The sequence below is a fragment of the Asterias rubens genome, chromosome 1 (genome assembly GCF_902459465.1).
Source record: "Asterias rubens chromosome 1, eAstRub1.3, whole genome shotgun sequence".
Classification (NCBI taxonomy): Eukaryota; Metazoa; Echinodermata; class Asteroidea; order Forcipulatida; family Asteriidae; genus Asterias; species Asterias rubens.
The window spans coordinates 29,126,660-29,134,076 of record NC_047062.1 but is presented as its reverse complement, the minus strand read 5'-3'; the positions used below and the strand labels follow the sequence as shown (position 1 = coordinate 29,134,076).

Sequence of the window (7,417 nt, the reverse complement as noted above, 5' to 3'; positions counted from 1 at the left end):
AATCGGTCGTCGAAGTTGCGAGATAATAACGAGAAAAAAACCCACCATTGTCACACGAAGTTGTGTGTTTTCAGATGCTTGATTTCGATACCTCAAATTATAAATCTGATTCGTGGAAAGTTACTTCTTTCTCAAAAACTACATTACTTCAGAGGAAGCCGTTTCTCACAATGTTTTATATTATCAACAGCTCCACTGCCTTTAAATACTGGTTATACTTCTTGTTTCCATATTGACTGTTCTGAGCATGTTATTACTTCTGTAACATCAATCTAAGGGGACATAAAACAGCCGTGGTTTACCCGCCCTACATTCAGAGAATTAAAGCAAAGCTATAATTTATCAGATTTCTTTGAAGCTAGATTCAAAAACTTTTTATCAAAGGCACTGGTCACCTTTGGTAGTTGTCAAATACCAGTATTCTCCCTTGGTGTATATATCCCATTATGAATCAAACAACCAATTTGGAAATTTTGACTCAATTGGTCATTGGAGTTGCAAGTGAATAATGAAAGAAGAAAAAACACCCGTGTTGCACAAGTGTCTGCTTTCAGATGCCTAAAAAGGGCTTCAGGTCTGAAGTTCTTTTAATATTTGAGTGAGAAATAACCTGTTTCTTAAAAGTACTTTACTTTAGAGCGAATCGTTCCTCACAATGTTTTACCCTATCAACGGCTCTCCATTGCTTGTTTTTCAATTAAGTTTTCATGCTCACAATTATTTTGAGCAATTACCAACAGTGTCCAGTGCCTTTAAAAACCTCTCGCATCTGAAAAAGCAATCTCTCCGTCAAATTATTTCATCCCATCTTCGATTTCTCACTGATTTCCTGTTGATGTATACCGGGGTAAGTCTTGGCGTCGTCGCAGCTCTAATTAACGCAACACGAGAAGAGCTTTGTTTGTAGTATTTTATACAGTGATAAATAAGTCTGTTTTACTAATAAACTGCAAGTCAAAATCATTATTGTATAAATGAGGAAATTCGACCACCCTGAACGTGCAAGGCGAAGCAAAATTATTAACTACACAACAACCCTGTGTCATAGGACCTTTAGTGTCTTTGGAAAAGGTGAGGTTTCATATTTTTGAGGAATAATTTCAAGGACGATTGAAGCCCAAACCCTTGGCGGATTATGTCTGATTACGAGGTCAGAGACCAGGAAGGCAGGCAAAGTGCACGGGGGAATTTGCATTTATTCACGGGTGGTGGGAGACGATGCTTCTAAACAGAAAGATCTTTTCTCAAAATGAGTCTTTTTTTCCCGTCATTCTCGGGAGAGAAACAGAAAGTCAATAAATTATTACTCGTGTTTATACTTTCTCACCATTGTTATCGAAATTTTATGTACAATTTAATAACATCAATATCGATTTTTCCAACAAAACAAAAGATAAAGTATAACCAATCCTGTCCTATATCCCTAAACTACATTGACTTTTATAAACTGCTTTTACAGGCAGTAGACACTATTGGTAATTACTCAAAAATAATTATTAGCATAAAACCTAACAAGTAATGGGGAGAGGATGGTAGTATAAAACTTTGTGAGAAACGGCTCCCTCTGAAGTGAGGTAGTTTTCAAGAAAGAAGTAATTTTCGACGAATTTGATTTCGAGACCTCATATTTAGAGTTCGAGGTCTCGAAATCAAGCATCTGAAAGCACACAACTTCGTGTGACAAAGGTGTTTCTTTCTTTCAATATTATCTCGCAACTTCGACAACCAATTGAGCTCAAATTTTCACATGTTTGTTATTCTATGCATATGTTGAGATACACCATGTGAGAAAACTGGTCTTTGACAATTACAAATTTAAAGATTGTCTTGAAATAAATGTAAAAATATTTGCCCTGACTTTTCTAAACTGCTCAATGGAAAAAAGCACACCCAAGAATTTGCCCAACATTTCTGGCAAAACATGAAACAAAACTATCAATTTTCTTTGATAGTCTTTGGATAGTTGGTATTTTGTCCTATACGCAAAGTAGATAAGCATGGTAACAGCATGCTTACCAGAATTAGGTTACCAGCCAAAATAGAATTTCATGTGTAATTTATCAATTTTTGCTGCTTAAACAGCTGTTTAGGGTCCAAGTTTGTAATCGGTTTAGTTTACAGAATGTTTGGTCTCAAATCCCATAGCTACTTAAAGAATTGGGGTACTTTTTCAAAATGTCCATAGATTTACATTAAACTTACAGGGTTTGAAGATAATGATAGTGTAAAGCTTCCTTTCAAATATTACTTACTGAGGTTCTGTAGTTTTTGAGAAATGAGTAAAACAATGTCATGACAATCGTTTGTAAATGCTTAATATAATTTTGGTCTCATGAGACCAAAATTATTTTCATGACATTGTTTTACTCATTTCCCCAAAACTACAGCACCTCAGCACGTAATATTTTCAGGGAAGCTTTCTACTATCATTATCTTCAAACTGTGTAAGTTTAGTGTACATCTGTGGACATTGTGTTTTTTGTCCTACAAAAAGTACATGAATACACCCTTTAAAGCACAAAAAGTGGCTAAGCACAACAAAATAAAGTTTACCAGAATAAGGTTACCAGCCAAAACACCATGCAATACATACTTCCATTGACTGGTTTTATGCTTAGTTTTATTTTGTGTAGTTTGTACAAACTATTGATCTATGTGTTTAAATCTGTCATGAACAGTGAGACGATTTTCCATAAACCTTTTACCATCCTCATCGCACAAACTCTTGTGTCGTTCAGCAAGAGTAACTATTATTTCTTTGTCCTTCGGAAGGGACAGTCGTAGTTCCCATGTACTAGGATTGGTAGTGCACATAAAAGAACCCAGAACACTTATCATAGAAGAGTGGGGTGTCGTGGCCGAGTGGATAAGAGCACCGAACTCAAGCTCTGATGCTTCTGTTCAGCAGAGTGTGGGTTCGAATCTCGGGCGTGACACTTGCGTCCCTGAGCAAGACACTTAACTATAATTGCTTCTCTCCATTGGTAAATGGGTACCTGTGAGGGCAGAGATGGTTCTTGTGATTGGTTTAGCAGAGTAGCGCATATATTGCACACACGCTGTATACTCCCCAGGGAGCTGAGATGGTTTAAGGAATGATTTAAGGCCCAGTGACCAGGGGTAATATTGTCGGAAGCGTTTTGAGACACCCTCGGGCATGAAAAGCGCTATATAAAAACGGTCTATTATTATTGTTATTAACCCCCGTGTTTCTGGTTCACATCGCAAGCACCCTTGTTTACAGGTTTCCTCAGGCATGTGAGTGTCAGTGATTAAGTTCGCTTATGAAACATCCTTGGTTTCATTATCAGATATATACAATAATACAAAAACATCCAATCCTCAACTGGGTTGGGCACTCTTCCATGCAATCCCATGCACTGTGCCTAGCATTAACTTGTCATTGTTAAACATCTTCACCAACCTATGAAGTTGATGCAATACACAAAGAGCCAGCATGACGCAGAAAAACCTATGTGCCACATATGCACAAGAGTAGTGCGTCCAAGCTGGAAAAACATGGTTTGGTGAACAATGCATCATATTATGTCCATCAGAGCTGACTCTTTGGGTGAGTTTGGGCGGTGTGTTCTTGGCCCGAGTGAGCTGTTCACACGCACGAATGATGAGAACACGACCCGAGAACAATGCCCTCGGAACAGGACCATCTTCCAGCAAGGATCAGTCGAGAACAACACTGCACAAACGGTGCTACATCATCATCGTTTGGATGGAAGATACATGAACATTAATCCTAGTGCTTTTGAGTATCCAAGTACACACCACCCGAACTCGATCCTAAAGTATAATCAATTTGATATTTCCACTTTCTTTTCCTGCTGTTTCCTGATGTTTTCTCGTGCCATTTCTTGATATTCTTTAGAGTCTTCCCAGGGGCGTGGTCCTCGGATGTTATGCCAAGTGTCCAGATCTCCTTCCTCCATTTTCTGGCCAAGACAAGAAGCAAGGGATTAAAACATGGTATAGAAAGATTATTTCTAACATTATTGTGATTTTAAGAATGAGACCTCTTCTGGATACACCAATATCGATAAAAGAATCTGGATCTGGACATATTCTCAACGCTCTTATTAGAGCCAAACTAAAAGTGAAGACAATGAAGAAATTTCAGTTTATAGATGTGGGAAGAAAACCCCAAAGATTTGTTCCAGAGAAAACCCACGCAGTCAAGTAGGGATTGAAAACCCAGTTGTATTTACCAGACTGGTAGTAAATAATTGAAAATCATTTCCCTCCTGTTAAAGATATTATACAACATATAATTATTCAAGTTGAAAAAGATTGCCTGACTTGTCAGGTCATGAGTTCACTGGCCTGGGGCAAAAACCACTGGCCTCTGGCCTGCAGTTTGATGTCAAACTTGAGCCTTGTTAAGAGGTGCGTTTTAGCGGTCATAAAACCAATAACTGTTTTGGTCAATGGCCAGTGATCAAACGATGGCAAGTTCAACCGAAACAGCTACTGGTTACAACTGAAAAACGAACCCAAGGTAACCTACAAACATTTTAACTTTTTTTAGGGTCTTAATGAGGCAATATGAACAATCAGTAGTTTACATGCAGCGGTGGGCAGCATTAAAGCCATTGGACACTTTCGGTAAACAGTATTGTCCAAAGGCCCACACTTCGTGTATCACAACTTATATATAAAATAACAAACCAGTAAAAATTTAGGCTCAATCGGTCATCGGAGTCGGGAGAAAATAACGGGAAAACCCACTCTTGCCGTGTCATGGCATGTGTTTACCTACTATAAATCCGTAATTCTCGATGTCGAGAATTGATAATTGTTTCAATGTTTTCTCAAAAAGTAAAAAGCATTTTATGGAATAATATTTCAAGAGAAGTCTTTTACCATTACATTCTGTAAACCCTGTAAGTTATTTGTAAATCTGTGAACTTTTTTTTTTTCTGTGCCAAAAGTGTATAATGGCTTTAAACTAGCCAGCCGGACCAGTTGGACAGTGTTACTGGTCCTCAGGTGTTTCAACAAGCATTTGGACCACTGTACAAGTTAAAAAATGACCAACCTTAAATTCTCCTTCGACCGTGACCTTTTCTTTCTTCCTTCTTGCGTTCATCCTTTCCTCTGTTTCCGGATCAACCTATGGAAATAATTTTGAAGGTTTGAATTAACTTTCTAAATAATTTCTAGGATGTTTACAGATTTGTGTTTTTTGTGCCAAAATCATTTAAACAGAAACATGTAATTTTTACTATCAGAACGACTTACTGTTTTTCTTTTGTCGATAATATCATATCGCAATGTTCTGAATTCCTTCAATCCAAACGACCCTCCAACAACAAGAACCTGTAATAAACAAAGAAATTAATTATGTTGGAATTGATGAAATGCATATTATTATTAAACAAAACTACATGTATAAGGTACTTTTGAAGGGTTTTCTAAGAGGCAAGTACTTGTCTATTTTAAAGGAAGAAGTAGTGGATTGGGGTTGTCATGGGCAAGCGGTCAAGCACACTAGACTCAAGCTCTGCTGTGTCTGATCAGATCAGCAAAGTGTGGGTTCGAGTCCCGGTCTTGACACTTGTGTCCTAAGAAAGTATTATTGCTCTGTCCTTTGAATAGGGCCTAAAGTTTAGGTCCTGTGTGTTTTTGGAACACTGTGCACTTATTGCTAAGAGAATGAGTTGGGTATGTTTGGCTGCAGATTACCTTTAAAGGCAGTGGACACTATTGGTAATTACTCAAAATAATTATTAGCATAAAACTCCACTTGTTAACCAGTAATTGGGAGAGGTTGATAGTATAAAACATTGTGAGAAACGGCTCCCTCTGAAGTGACGTAGTTTTCGAGAAGTAATTTTCCACGAATTTGATTTTGAGACCTCAAGTTTAGAATTCAACCATCTAAATGCACACCACTGGTTTAGCCATCTCCAGTACATCTTTAGCAAATTGTTTACAAATTAACCATGACAGTTTCCCTGGCAGTTTACTTGATGTTTGAAATAAACAGTCACATCCAATGATCCCTCTGATGCCACTTCCACATTCCAAGTTTGTATTGTAAACTTTGGTAAGATGGCACTGGTTTGGTAAAAATAATGTCCTTATTCGACCCTAACCCTAACCCTTTTTCATTCATTATAAAATGAACGTTGTTTACTCAAAAATGATAATTGCTTTATAAGTGAAAAGACCTTTCAGTCGGATGTTGGTTACGCACAATTTTTCCATTCATAAAAAAAATAAAGTTTTATAACTTTTCAACACATGTGACATTGACTCTTGAGTGGACAACACTTTTTGTCGTACTAATTTAGTACAAAAGTGGGTACACTACTACTATCTACACCACTGGCCTACATCACTTCATTTGGCTACGCTACAGTAACTACAGCTACGTTTACATTTACGTTGGTTTACTCAGCAGAGTCCACAACTGTTTGGACGTAAAGCTAAGGGTGGTTGATTGGTGCTCAAGCAGTAGGAAATTACTAGTGCCTCAAGACTAACAAAAGAGCCTGAAGAAAAAAAGTGCTATACATGTACAAGTAATATAAATGAATGGTGGCAATACAACTGTGCAGGACATCAGACAGGATCGGAGATGGTGCAAGTAAAAACAGCTTCCACTGCTCAAAGGCTAGCAGCTACTCGACTCCTTCCCGGAAGGCCATCACAGATGGAGCAGTGAGGACAATCCCAGGGAGGGTGTTAGCTAGGCCTCTTTCAATTTCTTTCAAAAAAAATAGTGAGTACACTTCTTGTCAGTCACTGTGTACAACCACAACAGACACAGTGGTCCGGATCACTAACTAAACAATCATGACTAAAAAGAAATCTATTTTTACATCATTTTTAGGAACATCATTACGAGTTTGTCTATATAATACTTTTAATAACATCTAATGCTCAATTATATTCCTAGAAATAAATTGATTTACCAGCATGGGAAGTCCAAATCTTAGGAATTTGTTTTTTCTAACAGCAGTCACAAATCTCTCCATGGACGCCGCCATCTTGCCGATTGATGTCAACCTTCTTTCCACGAGCGCACAAACACAACGCGCCATGCAGCATTGAAACCGAGCGGTGGGAACGACACGGCATGAGGACGAAAACTGATGCTTTCTGATCACGGATCAGCACGGGGAAAATTACCACACACCCATACTACTAACCTAACCTTTCTAGGAACCACGATAAAACATGTTTGAAAATCAACTTTAGTCAAACATAGTTTTTAAGACCATGAGATGCGGAATGGCCACGCGATGTGGTGTTTAAGTTGGCAACTTTAAAACATCTCTACTGTTTTATTGTTGTAACTTGTTTATAATATCTCATTCTCATTCTCAAAACCAAAATCAGTTCATTTGAACACACAAACACTACGGAGTACGAGGCTTACCTTGAGCTCTTCGTAGAC

At 37.9% G+C, this 7,417-nt stretch overlaps 1 protein-coding gene across 1 annotated transcript; it reads right to left on the bottom strand.

The window, feature by feature from the left end:
* Positions 1 to 3,262: 3,262 nt before the first annotated feature.
* LOC117289742 (cytochrome c oxidase assembly protein COX16 homolog, mitochondrial-like) lies at positions 3,263 to 7,007 on the bottom strand. Its single transcript, XM_033771006.1, has 4 exons — positions 6,933 to 7,007; positions 5,254 to 5,331; positions 5,051 to 5,125; positions 3,263 to 3,947 (listed from the first exon to the last, which is right to left on the bottom strand). Exons 1-4 carry the CDS (start codon positions 7,005 to 7,007, stop codon positions 3,810 to 3,812), a joined length of 366 nt encoding a protein of 121 aa, XP_033626897.1. The 3' UTR covers positions 3,263 to 3,809.
* Positions 7,008 to 7,417: the final 410 nt, after the last annotated feature.

Bases quoted from the DNA above. Each gene is read 5' to 3' on its own strand.
- LOC117289742 (XM_033771006.1), bottom strand. From the start codon at position 7,007: ATGGCGGCGTCCATGGAGAGATTTGTGACTGCTGTTAGAAAAAACAAA. The intron at 5,332-6,932 runs GTAAATCAATTT...TGTTTATTACAG, and splicing joins GATTTGGACTTCCCATGCTG to GTTCTTGTTGTTGGAGGGTC. The intron at 3,948-5,050 runs GTTGGTCATTTT...TGTCTTGGCCAG, and splicing joins CGGTCGAAGGAGAATTTAAG to AAAATGGAGGAAGGAGATCT.